At 43.3% G+C, this 24,524-nt stretch overlaps 1 protein-coding gene across 1 annotated transcript in view; it reads right to left on the reverse strand.

Annotated features, from left to right (window-relative positions):
* The window catches only part of LOC309560448 (major histocompatibility complex class I-related gene protein-like), a gene marked incomplete at its 3' end in the record, with an annotated part of 48,138 nt that extends 35,171 nt beyond the window's left edge, over positions 1-12,967 (reverse strand). Inside the window, exon 1 of the mRNA XM_082264081.1 lies at positions 12,863-12,967. Coding sequence (XP_082120207.1) covers positions 12,863-12,920 — 58 coding nt within the window. The 5' untranslated portion in view covers positions 12,921-12,967. The remainder of the gene's footprint in view (positions 1-12,862) is intronic.
* Positions 12,968-24,524: the final 11,557 nt, after the last annotated feature.

Raw genomic sequence — 24,524 nt, forward strand, 5'->3', positions numbered from 1 at the left:
ACCCTGTCTGTCACTTAGGAGATCCGCCCGCTTTGTTTACACAAACGGGCAGATCTCCACACTCGATTCCCCGACGATCGGGGAAGAGCGGCGGTGATCACCGCCGCTCCTCCCCTGGCCCAACTCCTGCTGTGACTGAATACAGCCGGAGCGAGCCTCTGGCGGCGCGCGTGCGGCGCCCACAGGGGGAGGAGTCCAGCGACGTAGACCTACGTTGCTGGACGATAACGAGCCACATTGCCACAGTAGCAGCAATGTGAGCAGATGGAAAGTGGTTAAACCCAGGAGACCTACCTTATCTGCTAAGTGGCTGTAGTTTCCATCTGGGCATGTATTGTGTGGAGCTGATTGGCTGGTAAAAATGGGACTGATTAACAATCAATTACTAGCAAAGAGATCATACTGCAATTATAACCCAACATGCCAAGCTGACAGGCGGCACCACCTGTCAAACTCAGCCATTCAAGTCACAGTCGTGGGCCAGACCTTGGCTCGCAGTTGCAGTGCATTAGCCCCATTCTGTTTGGCAGATCACCTCCTGAATGCCTGACAGCGCCATGCTCTGAAAATATTTTTTAGAGATTTGGCTACTGTGCACCTAGCCTGAACTGCAACCACTTCCATTTTATTCTACAGGGACTCTATTAAAAAAAAATATATATATATATAATATATAGAATTTGTTTTTTTCCTAGCTAGAAATACAGATTTTAACGTGTGAGAAAAATGAAAAATTTACTGCAGGGGGTTTGTGGTAAATGTCAGCACTACCAGCCAACCAGTTCAAACCAGCTTCTGAACATTGCTGTTATCACACTATTCCCAGTAAGTGGAGTTTGGCTTATCTCATTCCATAACACTTCACAATTTTTATGTCTCATGCTTCTTTTTTCACAGCTGCTCTTTTCCAGATAAAGCCGGGTACACACTAATATTTTTTTTTCATTCAGCCCAGCGGGTTGAATAAGAAAACTGTCAGCTCTGGTCGGAGTCGTTGTACTAACCATCAGATGTTAGTACAGTGATCTCCCCCACTGAGCTATTGTGTTCTGACAGGGCATTGCCCCACCACCAGAATATTGTGATCAGCGCTCTCAGCCATTGGCTGAGAGCGCTGATTGGGAGCCGGTCGGCTGCTGGTTTTCCAGCATGCTCGTCCAATAGAAGGCGGTCAAATGGCCAACTTGTGTCGGCATGGTTGACATACACACGGGCCGAATGTCGGACAGGTTTTTTTTGAGCCGGCCAATGTCTCCCAACATTCGGCCCATGAGTACAGGGCTATAGGCTTCACTCACATGGGTGATCCATACAACGCAAACATTTATGTGGGTAGAGCCACCTATAAAGCTGTGTGTAGGCAGCCTATGTTACTCTATGGGGATGCAGCAGCTGTAAAGACACAGCCGTGCATCCTAATTTGATAGGTATGCACAGCCCTGAATACACACTGTCTGAAGGATCTAACCTTCTATCAATTTGACCCACTTCATAATCATAGTACAAGTAAAAATACTGCAGACTGTGAACGTCCCGCAAGAGCTGCCGCATTGGAGTTGCTCTGACCCAGTCTTCTAGTCATTACAATTTGGCCCTTGTCAAAGTCACTTAAATCCTTACACTTGCTCACCTGAATGAGACAACGTGTTCAACTGAATGACACAGAGAAAAAGTATTGAACGCGCTAACTGAAATGTATTTAATACTTGGTATAAAATCCTTTGTTGATAATAACAGCTTCAAGCTGCCTCCTGTATGGAGAAACTAGTCGCATGCATTGAGAACATTGAAGGCCTCTTCTATGAACTCTGACCTTTAGTTCTTTCCATAGATTTTATATTGGATTCAAGTCTGGTGATTGGCTGGGCCATTCTAGCAACTTTATTTTCTTTCTTTGAAAACTTTGTGTTTGGGATTATGGTCTTGCTGAAAGGTCTACCCTTGTTTCGTCTTCATCATCCTGGTAGATGGCAGCAGATTATTATCAATAATGTCTTGGTACATTTTTCCATTCATCCTTCCTTCAATGACATCAAGTTTGTCAGTACCGTATGCTGAAAAACACCCCCGCACCATGATGTTCCCATCTCCAAACTTCACTTTTCGTATTGGGGTGTTTTTGGGGTGATGTGCCATTTGACCTCCAATCATGATGTGTTTTATGGCATCCAAAAAATTCAATTTTGATCTTATCTGACCGGACTATATTCACCAGTATTTCACAGGCTTGTCTAAATGTTGTGCAGCAAATGTTAAACAAGCTTCAAGTTTTTCTTCTGCAATGGAGTCCTGCATGGTGAGCGTGCATACAGGCCATGGCGGTTGAGTGCATTACTTATTGTTTTCTTTGAAACAAATGTATCTGCTAATTCCAGTTCTTTTTGAAGCTCTCCACAAGTGGTCCTTGGCTCTTGGACAACTCTACTGATAAATATTTTCACTCCTATGTCAGAAATCATGTGAGAAGCACCAGGTTGTGGATGGTTTATGGTGAAATTATGTTCTTTCCACTTCCAGATTATGGCCTCAACAGTGCTCACTGGAACATTCAAAAGCTTAGAAATCCTTCTGTAACCAATGCCATAAGTATGTGTTGCAACAATAAGGTTGAAAAGGTCTTGAGAGAGCTCTTTGCTTTTACCCATCATGAGATACCCATACTATAATGCCAAAAGTATCAGGACACCTGCCTTTACATGCATATGAACTTTAACTACTTGCCAACCAGCCGCCGTCGATATGTGGTAGAAGGTTGGCAGGTTCGTGGGAGCGATCCTGGGGGCGCATGTGCCCACTCGCCAGTGGGGAAGCCGATCTACGGGGCCGTGATTGCTGCCTAAGAGCACGTGTGCCCACTCCCTAGGGTGGGGAAGCTGATCTACGGGGCTGTGATTGACGCCGGGTACCCGCGATGGCTTCCCATGAAGAGAGAATGACGGTCTGCTGTTGTAAACACAGCATATCGTTGTTCTCTCTGGAATGAACACAGAGAGCCTGTGATCCTTCTATATAGGAAGACAGGTCTCTATGATCATTTCACAAGCCCATCCCCCCTCGGCTCACATTTAACCCTTTGATCGCCCCTAGGTTAACCCCTTCCCTGCCAGTGTCATCATTACAGTAACAGTGCAGATTTTTAGCGTTGATTACTGTAATAATGTCACTGGTCCCCCCAAAAGTGTCAAAAATGTCAGTTAGAGGTCTGATCTGTCCACCGCAATGTCGCAGTCCCGCTAAAAATCGCTGATCGCCGCCATTACTAGTAAATAATAAATAAATAAATAAAAATAACATAAATCTTTCCCCTCTTTTGTAGACGCAATACCTTTTTTGCAAACCATTTTTTTAACCAAAAATATGTAGCAGAAAACAAATTGGCCTAAAATTATGAAAAATTTGATTTTTAAATTTTTTTTATTGGGAACGTTATAAAGCAGAAAGTGAAAAACAGTATAGTTTTTTTTCAGACTTGTCGCTCTTTTTTTGTTTATATTTAGTTTTTTTTGTTTATAGCGCAAAAAATAAAAAAAAATCGCATAGGGGATCAAATACCACCATACCAAAAAGGGCATCAATTTTTTTAAGGTACAGCCTCGCACGACCGCGCAATTGTCCATTAAATTAACGCAGTACCGAATCGCAAAAAATGGCCTTATCATTAAGGGGGAAAATCTTCAGAACTGGTTAATGACATCCAAATCTTAGTCCGCAGGCTTCAATATTGAGTTGGCCCACCCTTTGCTACCATAACAGCTTCAACTCTTTTGGGAAGGCTGTCCACAAGATATAAGAGTGTGTCTATGGGAATGTTTGACCATTCTTCCAGAAGTGCATTTGTGAGGTCAGGCACCGATGTTGGAGAGAAGGCCTGGCTCACAGTCTCTCTGCTCTACTTTATCCCAAAAGTGTTCTTTCGGGTTGGGGTCAGGCCAGTCAATTTCCTCCACCCCAAACTCGCTTATCTATGTCTTCATGGACCTTGCTTTCCTTGCAAAGTTGTGAGCATGAAATTGTCCAAAATGTCTTGGTATGCTGACGCCTCTAAGAGTTCCCTTCAGTGGAACTAAGGGACAAAGCCCAACCCCTGAAAAACAACCCCACACTATAATCCTCCCTCCACCAAATGATTCGGACCAGTGCACAAAGCAAGTCCATACTGGACCTGGACTAGGATACCATTAAAGTTCATGTGTATGTAAAGGCAGGTGTTCCAATATTTTTGACAATATAGTGTGTATATATATATATATATATACACACACACACACATACATACACCGTATATATATATATATATATATATATATATATATATATATGTGTATACATTTATATATGTATACATTTATTTTGGTTTTACACAATTCATAAAAGCTTTGTTATATTTATTCTTACAGTATGTCATGCCATGTTTCAGCCCTGATGAAGGAGGCAATGCTTTGCCCCTGAAAGGCGGTGGCTGTTCTACTCATTTCATGTTTGGGGTAAACTTTATATTAGACTTGAACCTTTCAGTGTGGCACTTCATTTCCAGGTCAAAAATTTCTTCCATAACCCAAGATGAATCTGGTGACCCTTCAATGTGCAGAAGCTGCCTATGTATCATTCGGATGCCCCTACAGTAAGAGTATTACTAGGATTCCCCTACAGTGAGAGTATTACTAGGATGCCCCTACAGTGAGAGTATTACTAGGATGCCCCTACAGTGAGAGTATTACTAGGATGCCCCTACAGTGAGAGTATTACTAGGATGCCCCTACAGTGAGAGGGAATTACAGGAATCTCCTGCACAGAGGGAAAGTCTAACACTGGATTACTGCACAGATCTGGAAGAAATACACAAAGCACACCAAGATTCAAGAAAGAATGCACATGATTTTAGTTCTTGGGCAATATTTGCTTATCTCTTAGTTCAGCTTTATGTAGTGAGGTAGTGCCTGGGGGGAAGAATCACAGTGCACACTATATATAGTCAGGAGACTGAGAAATATGCAAATGTTTATTTTAACTGAATTCCCTCATCACGTCAGAGTACAAACAGCTAAAAGTGGAAAGGAAGTCGTACAGTCATAATAGTACATACAGTACTGTGATTATATTATTGTATATTATTGCTCAACCTGAACCTTTGAGAAAGCCCATTGGGCGCTACACGTGAGGTGGGCAGTGACGTAATCACGCTGGGACTAGGTGGAGCTGTGTATGCAGAGGATTGTATTGTGAAATGCTTGTTTTTTACTTCTGAAATGTGAATGGATTTTTATATGGAAATAAATGCTTTTTATTAGTGATTTGCACTATGGTTCATTCCTCTTGCCTCCAATATGATTGGCACCATGCTGAGAGCTGCTGAGAGCCACAGATTTGGAGGGTACGGCCAGTGGGAGCGGTGCCACTTATAAGACTGCAAAGTGCATATAGACCTCCTTTAATTAGTGAAGTCCATTCAAGCAGGTGAAAAATACCCCCATAGGTGGGGGGAAGGGCACTGTGGTGATCAGAGGCAATTACTGAAGAGTTTCTGGTGTATGGGACTGCACCCCCTTTTTTTTTCACGGACATTGAATCATTTATTGATGGATTGTGTATATATTTAAAAGAAATGTTATTTATTAATTATTATTCATTATTATATTTTAACTCACGTTATTTAATTTATTATATACAGTTGATTGACAGTTGATATTGTTTTCAGATATTTATTTATGCACTATAATTTCAATGCACTTTATTGAAGGAGAGCACTGCACTTTTTTGTGACTATATATATTTATTGCATTTTGTACAGGAGGTTGGATGCATAGTGGTGCTAGCTGCTTCCTATATTATATAGAGTTGAATAATAGGTGGTTAATACACATGGATAGCATGGAGATTTTTTTTCACATCTGTAATTCTTATTGCTATCACAAGGGATGTTGTTCATCAACATCCAAAATAAAAAAAAAAAAAAAAAAATGTAAATAAAAGAAATAAGAAAATATATATATATATATTTTTTTTTTTAAAGCGTCCCGGCTCACTGTGCTTGCGCACAAAGGTAAACGAGCATGTCGGTTCCACATACATACACAAACAGCAATTGCACCTCACATATGAGGTATTGCCATGAACATCAGAGTGAGAGCAATAATTCTAGCACCAGACTTCCCCTGTAAGACCCCTTTCACACGGGCGATCCGATCTGCCTGTCAGTTTTTCAGGCAGACTGGATCGGATGCTCCATGCATCCCTATGGAGCAGCGGATGTCAGCGGATCCAATCCGGATGGATGGAAACCCTATTTTCCATCCGTCTGGACAATCGGATCGGATGGAATCGGATAAGAACGGACAGGGGGCTCTCATCCAATCTCCCATAGAGGACAGCAGGGATCGGACAGCTCCGTCTCTGCACACAGAGTGGAGAGGGAGCTGTCACCCGCCTGCTCAGCGGGGATCGGCGGATCGATCCCCCGCTGAGAAGAAAGGGGCCTAACTCTAAACTGGTAACCTGCAAAGGTTTTTAAAGTGTTGCCTATGAAGAATTTATAAGAACCATAGTTTGTCACAATTCCACAAGTGTGCATTATTTTAAAGTGTGACATGTTCGGTATATTTTTACTCTGCCTAACATCATCTTATATATTTTACCAAACAATTGGATTTTCGATTTTGTTTTTGTGCATTAAAACTCACTAAATTGTATTTTTTTCAAAAAATATTGTATTTGAAAAACCACTGCGCAAATACCGCGTGATGTAAAAAAAAGTGCAACACCCACCATTTTATTCTCTAGGGCCTCTGCTTAAAAAAAATATATATAAATGTTTGGGGTTTCTAAGTAATTTCACAAAAGAAAAAAATTGCTTGTTTGTACATGTAGGAGAGAAGTGTCAGAATAGGCTTGGGGCTGAAGTGCTAATCAGATTCACATCAGCATGCAGAGATGCATAGTGATGCAAACTTTCGTGAAAAGAGAGAGAGGTCCACTTTATCTAATATATCTAGACATTAACTGATGTAAAAGCATAAAAAATTAGCATAAAATACAAAAAAAATGCAAAAAGTGCAGATTTCTTCTGAAAATGCAATTGAAGCCAAGAACACTACCACCAAATGATGAAACAAATACATCAAGAACTAAAAAAGGAAGGTAGACGCACTAACCTGCCCAGACGATCAATAAACACAGATAGTTGATCAGGACATAGCCTAGTAGAGCCATCCTAATAAGCCGTGTCTTCTCTTATGCTGTAAACCCAGAGATGTATAGTAACGAAGTAGAAATACTTAAGTACTGTACTTAAGTACCGAAATGCGGTATCTGTACTTTCCTAGAGTAGAATTTTTTTCTCCTACTTCTACTTTTACTTCACTACATTTTTTCGATGATTTCGATACTTCTACTCAAGTATTTTTTTTTTGTGCTGCATAGTTACTCGTTACTTTTAAAAACATTACCACTGCCAGAACAGTAGATGGCAGGTTGCATAAAGCTCAAAAAAATGTGTATAATGTCATTTGTAAATCAGCGCATACGAAAATAAAGGCTGTGTATAATAAAAGCTGCTATACCAAATCTTTCCAATAAAAAGAAAATATGAAACAAACAAATAAATGGTGCTACAGCGCTTAAAGTGCATCAAGAAACTACTAACAAACACAGGTTAATCATTTGAATAAATCATTTGAAATAATAAAAACAATATGATGTTCAAACTTTTGACTTCTTTCTTTAATAACTACATAACACAGTACTTGTACTTCTACTTTCAGTACTTGAGTAGAATTTTTTTTTCAAAACTACTGGTACTTTTTACTTTTAGTACTTAAGTAGCAAATTTTTTGAAAAAACTACTTGCAATACTTAAGTAAAAAAAATGTTGAATACTTTAGTACTTCTACTTAAGTAACTTTTTCTGCGAGCACTTCCACTTCTACTCAAGTCACTTTTTGATTGAGCACTTGTACTTTTACTCAAGTAGAAATTTCGAGTACTTTATACAAGTCTGTGTAAACCTGCTTAATGAGTTTAACATCGGTTACTTTCTATGGGGATTTCCCACAGCTACATGATTTGATAACGCAGATCTGGCCACTTTCTGAGCTCCAATAAGCTTGAGAACTCATTTCTATTCTAAACAGCTGCAGGAACACACCGACCATAGCACAGAACATTGTGTAATCATGTAGAGGCTGCTTCTAAGACAGGAAACTGCTGTTGTTGCCTGTGATAATTACTTCAGTTCCAAGAAGATTAACCCCCCCTTCATGACCAGGTCATTTTTTGCTTTTATCGCGTAGCGTTACTTTAAATGACAATTTGGCAGTGGCACTGCATTACTGCAGTTATGCAAAACTGTACACAAATTATGTTTTATATAATTTTTTTCCCAAAAATAGCGCAAAAAATAAAAAAAAACCCAGTGGTGATCAAATACCACCAAAAGAAAGCTCTATCAATGAAAAAAAAAACTGCCAATTTTTGAAAGATAAACAACAGTTTTTACTTTCTGCGATAAAACATATCCCATAAAAAAACATTGGAAAATCAAAATCTCTTAATAAGGTTTGGCCGAAATGTATTCTGCTACATGTTTATGGTTAAGAAAAATCCCAATGAGTGTATATTGATTAGTTTGCATGAAAGGTATAGCATCTGCAAACTATGGAACATATGGTTTGCATGAAAGGTATAGCATCTGCAAACTATGGTATATATACTGTATACTGGAATTTTTATTTAAAGTATTAATCAGAGTAGAACACGCACCTTAATTTTAAGAGCAAAGTTTTAGGAAAAAAACTTAAAATTTACATAACATAGCATTTACATAAGAACTTTGAAGCAAAATGAGGGTCAGTGCCCATCAATGCATCCTTACCAGTGCCCAACAATGCAGCCTAATCTGTGCCCAATCAATGCAGCCTCACCATTGCCCATCAATGCAGCCTGATCAGTGCCCATCTGCAGCTTCACCATTGCCCCTCAATTCAGCCTGATCAGTGTCCACCTGCAGCTTCAACATTGCAGCCTGATCAGTGCCCATCTACAGCTTTACCACTGCCCTTCAATGCAGCTTGATCAGTGCCAGTCAATGCAGGATCACCATTGCCCATTAATGCAACCTGATCAGGGCTCATCTGCAGCCTTACCATTGCAGCCTGATCAGTGCCCATCTGCAGCTTCACCATTGCCCCTCAATGCAGCCTGATCAGTGCCCATCTGCAGCCTCACCATTGCCTATCAATCCAGCTTGATCAGTGCCCATCTGCAGCCTCAACATTGCCCATCAATGCAGCCTTATCAGTGCCCATCAATGCAGCTTCACCATTGCCCATTATTGCAGCCAGATCAGGGGCCACCTGCAGCCTCGCCATTGAAGCCTTATTAATGCCCATCTGCAGCCTCACCATTGCCCATCAATGCAGCCTGATCAGTGCCCATTTGCAGCCTCACCATTCCCCATCAATGCATAATGATCAGTGCCCATCTGCAGACTCCCCTTTGCCCATCATTACAGCCTGAATAGTGCCCATCTGCAGCCTCATCATTGCCCATCATTGCAACCTGATCAGTGCCCATCCACAGCCTCACTATTGCCCATCATTACACCCTGATCAGTGCCCATCTGCAGCCTCACTGTTGCCCATATTTGCAGCCTGATCAGTGCCCATTTGCAGCCTTACCTATGCCCATCATTGCAGCCTGATCAGTGCCCATCTGCAGCCTGACCATTGCCCCTCATTGCAACCTAAAGGTGCCTATCTGCATCCTCACCATTGCCCATCATTGCAGCATGATCAGTGCCCATCTGCAGCCTCATCATTGAACATCAATGCAGCCTGATCAGTGCCCATCTGCAGCCTCACCATTGCCCATCAATCCAGCTTGATCAGTGTCCATCTGCAGCCTCACCATTGCCCATCAATGCAGCCTTATCAGTGCCCATCAATGCAGCTTCACCATTGCCCATCATTGCAGCCAGATCAGAGGCCATCTGCAGCCTCACCATTGTAGCCTTATTAATGCCCATCTGCAGCCTCACCATTGCCCATCAATGCAGCCTGATCAGTGCCCATCTGCAGACTCCCCTTTGCCCATCATTGCAGCCTGAATAGTGCCCATATGCAGCCTCATCATTGCCCATCATTGCAACCTGATCAGTGCCCATCCGCAGCCTCACTATTGCCCATCATTGCAGCCTGATCAGTGCCCATCTGCAGCCTCACTGTTGCCCATCATTGCAGCCTGATCAGTGCCCATTTGCAGCCTTACCTATGCCCATCATTGCAGCCTGATCAGTGCCCATCTGCAGCCTGACTATTGCCCCTCATTGCAGCCTAAAGGTGCCTATCTGCATCCTCACCATTGCCCATCATTGCAGCATGATCAGTGCCCATCTGCAACCTTACCATTGCCCATCAATGCAGCCTAATAAGTGCCCATCTGCAGCCTCTCCATTGCCCATCTTTGCAGCCTGATCAGTGCCATCTGCAGCCTCAGCAGATTAGAGCCGCTGGATTAAACAGAGCGGGGATCTCCTGTTTACTCGGCTGACACTGTTATAATTCCCACCTCCTGAGCCTGCTCCTATGATAGACAGCACATGTCCCGGCATTGGACCAGTGTGTTGTCTATCATAGGAGCTGGTCCAGAAGGCAGGACTTCCTAAAAAAGTGGAAGAGGAGGATCCCCGCTCTGTTTAATCTGGCGGCCCTTCCCCCGGTCCTCCCCCCCTTCGAGGCATATATCGGCGTATAACATGCACATGTTATTTTCACTCCGTTTTCAGGGGGGGATGTTATATGCCAATAAATACAGTAATTTATTTTTTTATATACCAGCAATGGAAGTAATCAGCAAACCTAGACCCTTTTTACACGGGGTGGACTTCGTCCAACAGATGTGCCTGTTCAGTGGGGGATCATAGCAGAACAGATCTGCCTGTTCTGCTATGCAGAGTGGACACAGACACAGCCTGCTCTCCTCTATGGAGCGGTTGGATGGAAATGGATCGCTTGACTGTCAACCAATCCAATCTGCCAGATGAATTGGGAACAGATCCCCATCCGTCTGTTTTTGGTGGCCCGAATCAGATGCCAAGGGGTGTCAGCGGACATGTCCGCTGATATCTGCTGCTCCATAGAGAGCTATGGATGGTCCAATCGGGTCCGCCTGAAAAATAGACAGGTTGCCCCAATTGGTCCACTCATGCGAAAGGGGCCTTTTAGTGGGAAGACATGCAATCTGATACTGACACTTTGTGAGAACTAAAAAAAAAGTAGATTTTTACATGTAGGGGCAAGGTTTTAGAATAGGCTTGGGAAGGAGGTGGTTAGGGTCATCACAGAGGACAAGGGGGCACTCTTTATGTCTACAGGAAAAGAGATTTCCTCTCTAAGGTGTCCTTTTATGAACGGGTGAATTTTTTTCTCCATTGGCTTCTCTACAGTTCTCCGGGGAAAATGATCACATCTGGCACCCCTTTTATGAATGGGAGAACTTCAGTTCGCCCAGGGTGATCAGAGGAGAACGGTTTTCTTGGAGATCTGTGTAGAAGTCAATGGAGCGTCTGTAATCTCGTGAGACAAAGCGAGATTACAGTAGTATGAAAATCCCTCGCGCTTTAACAAGCAGAGATAAATTATCACTGCTGAGTACACGAGGTTATAAATAATAGTCCCCTTACATAAATATGTATATATATACACTGAATACACACACACATACATTGTATATATATATACACATTAAATATATATCTACATGTATGTGTGTATATATATACATGTATATATATACATAAATATGGCAGGGGGACATGATTACTGTGTTGGGGGGTCTGAACGAGGAAGAAGGAAGTCCATAATCTTCCTTTTTCCCCCTCAGTTCTCCCCCGATTCTGTCTTCACTCCCCGCTTCACAAGCTCCAGGCTGGTGAACCCGGGAGTGTGAATTCTGGCACAGATCGCCAGTGAAGTGCTGGGATCGCAGCTTCATAGCCTGGCCATTTCTGTGTCTGTCAATGACAGATTCCCATGTGAAGAGATGATCAGCGGAGAACATGTTCTCCCCCGATCATTTCTGTTTCATAAACTGAGAATGATCGGAAATGAGCTGTGATCAGCAGGATCACTGCTCATCTCCATTTCATAAAAGGACACCTAAATATGGAAAGGTTTCTTCACAGTAATAGCTGTGAAAATGTGGCTCCCTCCAGAGGTGGTTCTGGCCAGCTCAGTAGATTGCTTTAAAAAAGCAATGGTCCTGGATTCTTTCCTAATTAAACATAATATAACTGGGTATTAACATTTATAGGTAAAGTTGATCCAGGGAATATCCGGTTGCCTCTCAGGGGATCAGGAAGGATTTGTTTTCCCCTGCTGGAGCAAATTGGATCATGCTTTGCTGAGGATTTTTGCCTTCCTCTGGATCAACTGCGGGCATAGGATTAGGTATATGGTATTGTATGGTTGTGTTTTCTTTTTTTTTATTGGTTGAGCTAGATGGACTTGTCAACCTAACTATGTAACTATATGTAAATATGAACCCAGCCTCAAGGGTCATCTGGGCAGCAGCAGCTCCAGCACTACCTTCAGGGAAAGAACATAAAGATGGGAAGTAAAGCAGTAAAAAAAAAAAGGGTTAGTCGCTTTAACACCAGCATGCAAAGATGTATGCTAATATAAATTTTAAAGAAAGGGGGAATGGTCCACTTTAACTGATATATATATATACACATACATACATATATATACAGTATAACTGTTTACTGATGTATAAGCATAGAAGATGAAGTACAAAAACAAAAAAAACTGCTAAAGTACAGTGCGGTGAAACAAATACACCAATAAATACTGAAAGTAAGAGCACTAACCTGCAGAGGAGATCAATAAAGGCAGATAGCTTATCAGGACATAGTGGAGTAGATCCATCTTCGGAAATTGTATTTTCTTTTCTGCTACAATAACTATGCTCAATAAGTTTTGTCAGTTCATTTTTATGGGAGTTTCCGGCAGCTCTCTGATTTGACAATTCACATCAGCCCACATTTCTGTACTACAGTAACCTCTCTCTCTCTAAACAGCAGCCAGGAAAAAATGTGAATGAAGAACTGCGAAGCCAGAGAGCTAGTAAAAGTTATGCAATCAGATTACATTAACAACAAATGTGTGCTAACTAAACCCTTGTTTTGACGTAAACTGTTAGACAGGTTAATTTGGTGTGTAAGCAAACTGGTTAGCAAATTGAACTGGGAATTTTATTTTTGTTTGTCTCATATGCAATCAGATTACAGTCTGGTTTAATACACTTAAAATGACAAAATGTTTACGGTACATGTACATGAGTTGATAAAAGTTCTTAATTGCTACCCAGATTCAGGAAAGTTTTCGTGTAACCTAAAACACCGTACACATTCCTCTAAATGTATCATTTGCACACCAACAATTTTCCATGCAGACTACACTGTGTGCAGTGCACCCACTTTTGAATACTCAAATGCCAGCAAGTGCTCCAAGCAAGAAATACATGGAAGGAGAGTTTTCCCGAAGGGTGATTGATGGTCTTTAACCACTTAAGAAACCAGCTTTTTTCTGGAATTTGTTGTTTAAAAGTAATAATCTGTATTTTTTTTTTGCGAGAAAATGACTTAGAACCCCCAAACATTAAAATGTCTAAACCGCTGGCACAAGAGTAAGTATACGCCTATGTCCTAATTGGGCCCAAAGTGTCAATATTTGTTTTGCCCACCATTATTTTCCAGCACTACCTTAACCCTCTTGGGCATGGAGTTCACCAGAGCTTCACAGGTTGCCACTGGAGTCCTCTTCCACTCCTCTATGACAACATCACGGAACTGGTGGATGTTAGAGACCTTGCACTCCTCCACCTTCCATTTGAGGATGCCCCACAGATGTTCAATAGGGTTTAGGTCTGGAGACATGCTTGGCCCTGTCCATCACCTTTACCCTCAGCTTCTTTAGCAAGGCAGTGGTCATCTTGGAGGTGTGTTTGGGGTCGTTATCATGTTGGAATACTGCCCTGCAGCCCAGTCTCCGAAGGGAGGGGATCATGCTCTGCTTCAGTACAGTACAGTACATGTTGGCATTCATGGTTCCCTCAATGAACTGTAGCTCCCCAGTGCTGGCAACACTCATGCAGCCCCAGACCATGCCACACCAACCACCATGCTTGACTGTGGGCAAGACATACTTGTCTTTGTACTCCTCATCTGGCTGTCGCCACACACGCTTGACACCACTCAAACCAAATAAGTTTATCTTGGTCTCATCACACCACGGGACATGGTTCCAGTAATCCATGTCCTTAGCCTGCTTGTCTTCAGCAAACTGTTTGCTCGCTTTCTTGCGCATCATCTTTAGAAGAGGCTTTCTTGGGCCTGGGACGACAGCCATGCAGACCAATTTGATGCAGTGTGTGGCGTATGGTCTGAGCACTGACAGGCTGACCCCCTACCCCTTCAACCTCTGCAGCAATGCTAGCAGCACTCATGTGTCTATTTCCCAAAGACAACCTCTGGATATGATGCACCTGCACTCGTCTTCTTTGGTTGACCATGGTGAGGCCTGTTCTGAGTGGAACCTGTCCTGTTAAACTGCTGTATGGCCTTGGCCATCATGCTGCAGCTCACTTTCAGGGTCTTGGCAATCTTTTTCTAGCCTAGGCTATCTTTATATAGAATAACATTTATTTTTTTCAGATCCTTAAAGAGTTCTTTGCCATGAGGTGCCATGTTGAACTTCCAGTGGCCAGTATGAGAGAGTGAGAGCAATAACACCAAATTTAACACACCTGCTCCCCATTCACACCACAACACATTCACAACACTAACGAGTCACATGCCACCGGGGAGGTAAAAAAGCTAACTGGGCCCAATTTGGACATTTTCACTTAGGGGTGTACTCACTTTTGTTGCCAGCAGTTTAGACATTAATGGCTGTGTTGAGTTATTTTGAGGGGACAGAAAATCTACACTGTTATACAAGCTGTACACTCACTACTTTACATTGTAGCAAAGTGTCATTTCTTCAGTGTTGTCACATGAAAAGATATAATAAAATATTTACAAAAATGTGAGGGGTGTACTCACTTTTGTGAGATACTGTACATATTGCGGTCAGCAAGTGGTTATATACGGCTCTGGATGTAAGCTCTGAATGCAAAATTACCAACTGGAGAGAATGCTTTGGAGTAGACAGGAAAATTCACTTGTCTCTCTATTCGAGAATTATTTTTAACAGACCTTTCATTTCAACAGCAATCTTCTTAGAAGATTATATATGAATTTAACATATTTTATTCATGTTATTTACCTGTAAAATCCTCCCTTGTGTAGACGTCGGAAAGCCATGAGACTGCTGCTGGATGCCGCTATCTTGGATGAGATATCAGCAGCCTCAGAGGTGAGCAATAAATGCAGATAATTTATCAGAACATAGCGTAATAGATTCATTATTGAGCCATAATTTCTTTTATGCTACTGCAGTGCCTTGAAAAAGTATTCATACCCCTTGAAATTTTCCACATTTTGTCATGTTACAACCGAACAAAAACGTAAGAGTATTTTATTTTGATTTTATGTGATAGACCAACACAAAGTGGCACTTATTTGTGAAGTGGAAGGAAAACAATAAATTGTTTTCAAATTTTTTTACAAATAAATGTGAAAAGTGTGGCGTTAATTTTTATTCAGCCCCCTTTAGGCCCCTTTCACACTTGTGGACCGTTGAGATTCGCCTGACCATTTTTCAGGCGGATCTGAACAGATGCCCCATGCATCTCCATGGGGCATCTGATGTCAGCGGAGACATCCAATCCGTCAAATCCGGACGGATGGAAACCCTATTTTCCATCTGTTTGCCGTTTGGCGGATCAGGTCGGATGAGAATGGACAGGCGGTCCGTTCTCATCCGATTCCCCCATAGAGAAGAGCAGGGACCTGACAGCTCTGTCTCCACACAGAGCATGGAGACAGAGCTGCCATCCCCCTGCTCAGCGGGGGATCGGCAGATCGATCCCCCACTGAAAAAAAACTAAGTCCATCGACAGAGCGGCAAGTGTGAAAGGGGCCTTACTCTGATACCCCTAACTCACCAAATTAGTAAATAGAGTCCACCTGTGTTCAATTTAATCTCAGTATAAATACAGCTGTTCTGTGCAGCCCTCAGAGGTTTGTTAGAGAACCTTAGTGACCAAATAGCATCATTACAGCCAAGGAACACACCAGACAGGTCAGGGATAAAGTTGTGGAGAAGTATAAAGCAGGGTTAAGTTCCAGAAAAAATATCCCAAGCTTTGAACATCTCACGGGGCACTGTTCAATCCATCATCCGAAAATGGAAAGAGTATGGCACAACTGCAAACTAGACATGTACAATTCATTTCAGTCCGAATACAAATTCGGACGAGTTTTTGGTTATTTGGATGTATCCGAATCTCCGAATGAAATAGTAACGAGTAGTAACAAATTTGATTGAAATCCGCTAAAATTTGTTTCATTTATTAATTTTCTAACAAATTCCAACTGTTCAGAAAGAATAGAATTCTGATCAGTTGAAAAACAATCGACTGATTCGAATTCTGTGTGAAAAGATAGCTGGTTGTTAAGCACGTCCTTAACCATGACTATTTATCTGTCAGTGGGCTTTCCCACTGGCAGATGAGTGTAAAGAAAACAACACTGGCATGGCCCGGCAATAGAACTTTTTTTTTTTTTTTTTTAAACGGCGTAGGGTACCCCCCCAGTCCATACCAGGCCCTTCAGGTCTGGTATAGATTTTTACCACTTGACGACCGCCCACCGCAGATTTACTGCGGCAGGCAGCTGCTCCTGGGCAAACTGATGTAGTACTACGTCGCTCGCTCAGGAGACTCTAGGGGGCGAGCGCACGCCGCCGCCGGCGCGCTCCCACCCCCGCTCGTCAGCTGGGGAGCCAACAGTGCATGTGACAGGCGGCTTCGATGGCTGCCGGCCACTCACGAACTCCCCCCCGCTGACAGAGAAGGATGGACGGCTGATGTAAGCACAGCCGTCTGTCATTCTCCCTGAAGTGATCACAGAGGCTATGCGATCCTGCTATATAGGATCACATGCCTCTGTGATGATTTCACAAGCCACGCCCCTAGGGACACATTTAATCCCTTGATCACTAATACTGTTAACCTATTCCCTGCCAGTGTCATTATTACAGTAACAGTGCATATTTTTAGCACTGATTACTGTAGTAATGTCACTGGTACCCCCAAAAGTGTAAAAAATGTCAGTTAGGGGTCCGATCTGTCCGCCGCAATGTCACAGTCCCGCAAAAAATCGCAGATCGCCGCCATTACTAGTAAAAAAAAACAATAAAAATGACATAAATCTTTCCCGTAGTTATTAAACGCAATAACTTTTGCGCAAGCCAATCAAAATACGCTTATTGCGATTTTTTTTTACCAAAAAACAAATTGGCCTAAAATGTTAAAAAATTTAAATTTTTACATTTTTTTTTTTTGAGAATTTCATATAAAAGAATGTGAAAAATATTGTCATTTTTTCAAACTTGTCGCTCTTTTTTTGTTTATAGCGCAAGAAATAAAAATCGCATAGGTGATCAAATACCACCAAAAGAAAGCTCTGTTTGTGGGGAAAAAAAAGACGTCAATTTCGTTTGGGTACAGCGTTGCAAAATTGGGCCTGGTCATTGAGCAGCCAAATCCTCCGGGGTTAAAGTGGTTAAGGGGAACCCCATGCTAAAATAAAAAAAATAAAAAAGGCATGGGGTCCCCCCAAAATCAATACTAGACCCTTATCCGAGCATGGTCAGGTCAGGATGTGGGGGGTAGGGGACCAGCAAGCCCCCCCCCCCGAACCATACCAGGTAACATGCCCTCAGCGTGGGGGGGTGCTTTGAGGCACTCTGCCCCTCTCACCCCAAAGCAACTTGTTCAAATGTTGATGGGGACACGAGCCTCTTCCTGACAACCCTGGGCTGTGGTTGTCGAGGTCTGTGGGTAGGGGGGCTTATCAGAATCTGGAAGCCCCCTTTCACAAGGGGGCCCCCAGATCCTGCCCCCCCATGTGAGGGTATACCCATACCCATTCACCAAAAAAGTGTGAAAAAATAATAAAAGCACAGTGCCCCCAATGTAAATACATCATCAATCATGCCACTCGTTGACCCAAAAAAAAAAAAAAAAATGAATAGCTCTCGCCGACATAGAAGCTCTATGCCTACTGCAGGCTCCTCCATTTGACAGTTCTTTTATAGGTAAGGGCGGGGCCAACTGTCTTTGTCACCTGGTGGCGCCCCTTCTGATGTCATGGACCCAGCATGCACCAGTCCGTGACATGGTCCCATTAACATAGGGGGGGAGGCCAAGATCTGGGGGCTCCCTTGTCCAGATTCTGATAAGCTCCCCCCCTGCAGAATCCGACAACCACAGCCAAGGGTTGTCGGGAAGAGACCCTTGTCCCCATCAACATGGGGAAAAGGTGCTTTGTTGTGGGGGGGAGCAGAGCCCATGTTGGCATCATGTTGTGGAAAAGCTTTTCTTTAGCAGGGACAGGGGAGCAAAATACAAGGACGTTTTAGAAGAAAGCCTCTTAGAGTCTACAAAAGACTTGAGACTGGGGCGCAGCTTCACCTTCCAGTAGGACAAGGACCCTAAACGTACAGCCAGAGCTACAATGGCATGGACTTAGATCAAATCATATTTATGTGTTAGACTGACCCAGTCAAAGTTCAGACCTAAATCCAATTGAGAATCTGTGGCAATATTGCTATGAAATAATAATATTGCTATATGAAAATTGCTATTCATAGACGCTCTCCATCCAATCTGACACAGCTTGAGCTATTTTGCAAAGAAGAATGGGCAAAAATGTCCCTCTCTAGATGTGCAAAGCTGGTAGAGACATCCTCAACAAGACTTGCAGCTGTAATTGCAGCGAAAGTTGGATCTACAAAGTATTGACTCGGGGACTGAATACAAATGCATGCCACACTTTTCACATATTTAATTGTAAAAAACATTTATAATTTTCCTTCCACTTCATAATTAAGTGCTGTGACAGGAGTAACTTTAGTTGGGGGGCCCATGGAACCCAGCTTACCTTAGAGAGGTTGGGAAACCCTGTCTCAGCCCCCCAGGCCCCTCCTATGTGTAAGTCACCCTGTGTCTATTAGGGGCACATGGTGATCCAGAAAATGATGGTCAGCTACTTACTGGACACTGAGAATGTGGTTTGGATTACTTCAAATGGGACAGTAATAATTATCAACAATATCTCTCAAGAAATCTATGATATATATTAATTCCACTGTATCAGAATGATGGAACATTGTATGAGCTTTGCCTCATAGATAATTGTAGGTTGAAGCTGGACAGTCTGCTACTGGGGTCTCCTGCTATTATCTGTTTAAAAGGGTGTTCTGTTTTTATACTTAGGATAATGTGTAATGTACTTTGGTTTAGCCTTGTTGCCAGAAGTTCAGCCATTCAGGCTGGTTTAAGTGCTGAGTTAATTAGCATATTAAAGTGATTGTAAAGTTTTTTTGTTTTTTTTTAAATAAAAAACATGGTATACTTACCTTCTCTGTTCAGTTGATTTTGCACAGAGCATCCTGGACCCTCCTCTTCTCGGGTCCCTCATTCCTGCCCCTGGCTGCTCCCTCCTATTGAATGCCCCCATAGCAAGCAGCTTGCTATGGGGGCACCTGAGCTGAGCTGCAGCTCTGTGTCCATTCAGACATGGAGCTGCCATTTGGCCCCGTCCCCTTTCTCTCCTGATTGGCTCACTCACTTTGATTGACAGCCGTGGCTGTATCTCAGCTAATCAGGAGGGCGAGTCCTGGGGCGGCCAAGGGACTCATGGACATCGCTGGACAGAGAGGGGCATAGGTAAGTGTTAGGGAGTGCTGGGGAGGCTGCTACACACAGAAGGCTTTCTATCTTAATGCATAATGCATTAAAATAAAAAAAGCTTCTTGCCTTTACAACTCCTTTACCACTTCTGGAACGGAAGGTTTTACCTCCTTAATGACCAGGCCATTTTTATGATACGGTACGGCCTTATTTTAACTGAAAATTGCGCAGTCCTGCAATGCTGTACCCTAATAAAATTTATGTCCTTTTTTTTTCCACAAATAGAGCTTTCGTTTGGTGGTATTTGAGTACCTGTGAGATTTTTATTTTTTTGCGCTATAAACAAAAATTGGTGACAATTCTGAAAAAAAAAAAAAAAATTTTTTGTTTACTTTCTGCTATATAGCATTCCCAATAAAAAAAAATGTAAAAAAGTAAAAATCAAATTTTTTCATAATTTTAGGCAAATTTGTATTCTGCTACATATCTTTGGTAAAAAAAAAAATCCCAATAAGTGTATATTGATTGGTTTGTGCAAAAGTTATCGCATCTACAAACTAGGGGAAAGATTTATGCAATTTTAATTTTTTTTTACTAGGAATGGCAGCGATCTTTAGCAGGACTGCAACATTGCAGCGGACAGGTCGGACACCTAACTGACATCTTTGATACTTTTGGGGGAGCCAGTGACATTACTGCAGTAATCAGTGCCAAAAATATGTAACTGTACTGACACTGGCAGGGAAGGGCTTAACACCAGGTGCGATCGAAGGGTTAAATGTGTCCCTACGGGGTGCTTTCTAACTGTGTGGGGGATGGGCTTGCTGCATGAACACAGAGACCTGTGTTCCTAAATAGTAGGAACACAGGATCCCTGTGTTCTTAATGGACAGAACAGCGGTCTGCCGTGTTTACAATAGAAGATCGCCATTCTGTCCCCACAGGGACCGATGGCGGGTGCCTGGCGGCAATCGTGGCCGCCTGATCGCTGATTAGCTTCCCTTGTGGCTAGTGGTCCCGCGAAGCGACGTGCAGGTACATCGTTTTGCGGGACAGAGCGGACCTACCGCAGAAAAACTACAGCGGCTGGTCAGCAAGCGGTAATTTATATCATTGTCAGCTAGTAGTTACTAGAGCGGGGAGATCCCTGTTTGTATTGTTAATTGTGCTAATTAACTCACCTGTTGTCTTCTAGGGGATATGGTTATACTTGTAATAATGTGAGCTGGTTGCCAGCAAGTCTGACCTGGAATGAGATCCCTGATTGTCCAGGTGGTTAGTTTAATTAACTTAATATTTAGCTATAGTAATTATATTCATGTGTGGAATTTGTATTTTTAGGGTAATATGATCAGGAGGGGACTGTCCTCCTGTGGGGTATAAATTCTCTGTGAGTTTGTTCAATAAAGTGTTCCAGATCTCAGACTAGAGGAAGCGTTATACTGACGGAAGCACTCATGCACAGTGTGGGTCGGTTCCGTCACTTGTGCCACTTTATATTGCTTCCACCTTATGTTGTTCACCTGAAACAGTAGGTGTATCGCTTCTCGGCCTTTTGGCTAAGATCAAGTGTAGTATCTGTTCTTATCAGTTGGTATGGACCCTGATGGTTAGTATCGGCAGGGGCTGAAATGAACCGGGGCGCTCCAGACGTCACTGGGGGACCGGGAAGTAGGCACTGTCAGAGAAAGCCGGATGGGTCCGTTGCCTTCTGATTTGAATGGGTCCGCCCCTACCAGTTTGAAGGGAGCGAGAAAACTGGATCTGCGGCCAGTTTGTACTGCTCCTGGATGTGATTGGTAAGGAACGGCGGTGGCGGTGGGGGAGCCTTTCCTCCTGGGTTGAATCTGGCCTTGCAAAAGGCTTGTCCCCAGTTGAAGGCAGGTTCTCCCTAAGCTGTCCAAAGTTCTGATGCCTCCTGGTAGGATAGGGCTACGCTTGGTCTGGCCTTTGGGCCGGGGTAGAAAAAGCCCGTAGTGTATGTGCCCCTGGGGTGGCAGCCCAGGGGTGCCTTAATTCTCACTGGTGAGGGGCAGCTCGCCTTGAGTTTTTCGGCACCATGGTCACTGCACCTACGCACACTTTTTTAAGCACCTGCCTCTTGGGCAAGGCCTTTTGGCTTCGACCAGAGGAATTTTTATTCCGGCCGGAAGGCCTGCCTTTGTATTTTTCACAAGGGCACTAATTCACCTCTCCACTTCCCCTCCCCCACCTTTTTGTTTGTGTGTGCCTTTTCTTTGTGGTTTGTCACTTTTCTATCACCTTTTTTCACTTTGCACGACTTGTAGGGTGTGGGTCCTCGGGCCCTACCTTGAGTCTTGGGAGGGGGTGGATATGGCCTTTTGGCTTGGTCCGCCCTCTCTCATGGGGTCTCCCTTCGGGGGAGCCCCACTTAGTACTCGGAGGGGGCTGTTTCGGCAGTCCCCCTGAAGAACGGGGTCAGCCTGGTTTCGGCCAGACAGACCATGAGTACCTCAAATCCCTGTCAGGAGTCTTGCGCCCCGGGGGATCGAGGTTCGGGTCCTACCTCTTCGGAGGGAAGACCATTTGTTTGCACACCCTGTGCACTTTTTGTGTTCCTCACGTTTGTGTGTGTGCACTTTTTTATGCACCGGGTGAAGTCTTTTGAGTGTGTTTCACACGCTACGGGCTTTAAATAAAAAAAAAAAAAAAAACATGTGCCACTTTATATTGCTTCCACCTTATGTTGTTCACCTGAAACAGTAGGTGTATCGCTTCTCGGCCTTTTGGCTAAGATCAAGTGTAGTATCTGTTCTTATCAGTTGGTATGGAACCTGATGGTTATTATCGGTGGGGGCCGAAATGAACCGGGGCGCTCTGGGCGTAACTGGAGGACTGGGAAGTAAGCCACACCAGAGAAAGCCGGATGGGTCCATTGCCTTCTGATTTGAATGGGTCTGCCCCTACCAGTTTGAAGGGAGCGAGAAAACTGGATTGGTTCCGTGCCCAGTTAGTACTGCTCCTGGATGTGATTGGTAAAGAACGGCGGATGGCGGTGGGAGAGCCTATCCTCCTGGGTTGAATCTGGCCTTGCAAAAGGCTTGTCCCCAGTTGAAGGTAGGTTCACCCTAAGCTGTCTAAAGTTCTGATGCCTCCTGGTGGGATAGGGCTACACTGGGTCTGGCCTTTGGGCCGGGATAGAAAAAGCCAGTAGTGTATGTGCCCCTGGGGTGGCAGCCCAGGGGTGCCTTAATTCTCACTGGTGAGGGGCAGCTCGTCTTGAGTTTTTCGGCACCATGGACACTGCACCTACACACTTTTTCAGCACCTGCCTCTTGGGCTAGGCCTTTTGGTTTCGACCAGAGGAATTATTTATTCCGGCCGGAAGGCCTGCCTTTGTATTTTACACAAGGGCACTAATTCACCTCTCCACTTCCCCTTCCCCACCTTTTTGTTTGTGTGTTGTTTTCTTTGTAGTGTGTCACTTCACTTTCACTCTTTTCTTCCTGCACGACGAGTACGGTGTGGGTCTCTGGGCCTACCTTGAAAGTCTTGGGAGGGGGTGGACATGGCCTTCTGGCTTAGTTCGCCTTCTCTCATGGGGTCTCCCTTCGGGGGAGCCCCACCCAGTACTTGAGGTGGGCTGTTTCGGCAGTCCCCCTGGAGAACGGGGTTTGCCAGGTCTCGGCCAGGCAAACCATAGGAAGTACCTCAGTCCCTGTCAGGAGTCTTGCGCCCCGGGGGATCAAGGTATAGGTCCAACCTCTTTGGAGGCCAGACCATTCGCACACCCTGTGCAGTTTTTGTGTGTTTCACGTTTGCGTGTGTGCACTTTTTAATGCACCGGGGGTTAAGTCTTTTTGAGTGTGTTTCACACACTACGGGCAAAAAAAAAAAAAAAACATGTGCCACTTTGTGTTGGTCTATCACATAAAATCCCAATAAAGTACATTTACATTTTTAACGTGACAAAATGTGGAAAATTTCAAGGGGTATGAAAACTTTTTTAAAGCGTAACTCCACTTTTGTTGAGCAAAAAAAAAAAACATTCCCCTCTGAGTGATCTCTGTACATTGCAAGGATTATAACAAACTTTGTTGCAGATTCCTACCTTTTGTTATTCTGAAGAAATCCCTGTTTGTTTCTCCATGCCTCTGTGCTGAGTGGGTCTAATGAGAGTGGTTCCATAATTATCTATCAGCTGTGGCAGCTGCAGGGCACCAATTAGGAAATCTGCTGGGCCTGCAACACTTTTGTTGCAGGGGTGCCAGAAATCTGGCTTGTATCTTAGGCAGACTTTTGGGAAAATTGGTAAAGCCAATCGCACAAACAGGAAATGATGTTTCTGGGGTGTGGTCAGTATACATTCTGTGTATAGAACTCCTCCAGGTAGCCATATTGTATTGCATTTCAGAACATTACAACAGCTGTAGATTGAAAAGGAAAGGTAGTTTTTAATAACATTCCATTACAATATGATTTGTGTCACAATTGTATACACTATATTGTTTTTTTCTTTATATGCAGATTTTTTCCCCATGAAAGTGGAGTTATAACTATGCTCAATGAGTTTTACTTCGGTTACTTCTTATGGGGAATTCCTGAAGCTCATTGATTTGATAACTCACATCAGGCCACATTTTTGTACTACAGTAACCTTTGGCTCTAAACAGCAGATAGGAAAGGAAACGTGAATCAGGAAATGTGAA

The sequence above is a fragment of the Pelophylax lessonae genome (genome assembly GCF_965119305.1).
Source record: "Pelophylax lessonae genome assembly, chromosome: 7".
In the NCBI taxonomy this organism is placed as follows: Eukaryota; Metazoa; Chordata; class Amphibia; order Anura; family Ranidae; genus Pelophylax; species Pelophylax lessonae.